The sequence below is a fragment of the Condylura cristata genome, unplaced genomic scaffold (assembly GCF_000260355.1).
Source record: "Condylura cristata isolate star-nosed mole 26May11 unplaced genomic scaffold, ConCri1.0 scaffold00011, whole genome shotgun sequence".
In the NCBI taxonomy this organism is placed as follows: domain Eukaryota; kingdom Metazoa; phylum Chordata; class Mammalia; order Eulipotyphla; family Talpidae; genus Condylura; species Condylura cristata.
The window spans coordinates 1,046,629-1,047,743 of NW_004567112.1; the positions used below are offsets into that span (position 1 = coordinate 1,046,629).

The window sequence follows — 1,115 nt, forward strand, 5'->3', positions numbered from 1 at the left end:
GCTCACAGGAGAGCCCCGAGCCCCAGACGCTCCTCGCGCTGTGACAGGCCCAGGCCCGTGGCTCTGCACCCTGCCCAGGGCAGGGGGCGGCGCCGGGAGAGCGGCCGGCCCTGCTAGGACGCTGGGGCGGGGCGGGGAGACTCACCGACTGGACGCAGAACTTGCGGATGGTGTAGTCCACCAGCACCACGCAGTCCTCCACGCTCACCCGGATGCCCCCGTATGTCCAGCAGCCCTGGTCCGGCCAGTACTGGTAGCACTTCTCCTGTGAGGGCGTTTAGGGGCACCGTTCTGCGGGGGCCTCCCCCGCGCCCCGGCCCGCCCGCGGCCTCCTGTGTGCCGGCTCGGGTCAGGCTCGGGTCAGCTTTCAGAGCGAGGCCCAGGGCAGAGCGTCCGGCGGCTGAGAGGAGGCCGCGCCGGGCCACCCACGGCCTGGGCCCGGTCTCAGACCCGCTCCGATGTCGGCTGCAGTGACGGGCCTGCTGCCCTGCAGATCTGGGGACTTGGGGTGCCCACCGCGCTGCGGGGGCCTGGGTCCCCTGACACTCCGTTTGGATCTGGCGGGTGCTTTCCCTCGCCAGCCCGGCCAGGGGCTGAGGGGTCACGGGCCTGACGCTGACTGGGACCCGCAGGGCTGTGGACGGGCCATCTCAGGCCCCCTGCTGGGGAGGGGCTCGTGAACTCGGGGCCCCTCCTGAGGGGACGCGCTGTGCACTCGCCCTGGGGTCACACTGGCGGCCAGCAGTCTTGCCAACACTGGACAGCTCCAGCTGGGCCCGGACAGGGTCCGGCGGGGCCTGGTGTCCCCGAGCCGGCTCCTCGTGTGACCCCCACCCCCAGGCTAAGCTCCTCGCCCGTCCTTGTCTGGGACCCCTGCTGTGGAGGCCCCGCTTCGGGCCAGTCCTGGCCCCTGGAGGACCGCGTAGCCCCCCGAGAGTCTCGCCTCGAGAGGCTCCCAAGGCCGCCGGACTGGTTCTGAGTCCCTGACCGCTGCGGGCACCCCTGCCCCTCTGGGAGGCCAGCGGAGGCGGTGGGGAGATGGAGTTCATGGAAACAGCGGGAGCCGGCGGGAGCGGGCAGTGCTGGGCCAGGCGTGGGACCGGCCACAGCTCGGC

General features: G+C 72.8%; 1 protein-coding gene across 1 annotated transcript in view; it reads right to left on the bottom strand.

Annotated features, from left to right (window-relative positions):
* PTPRE (protein tyrosine phosphatase, receptor type, E) overlaps nucleotides 1–1,115 on the bottom strand; it is a 42,892-nt gene that overhangs the window by 8,297 nt on the left and 33,480 nt on the right. The window contains exon 5 of the mRNA XM_012723445.1: nucleotides 146–273. Within this exon, the coding sequence (XP_012578899.1) occupies nucleotides 146–273 (128 nt within the window). The remainder of the gene's footprint in view (nucleotides 1–145; nucleotides 274–1,115) is intronic.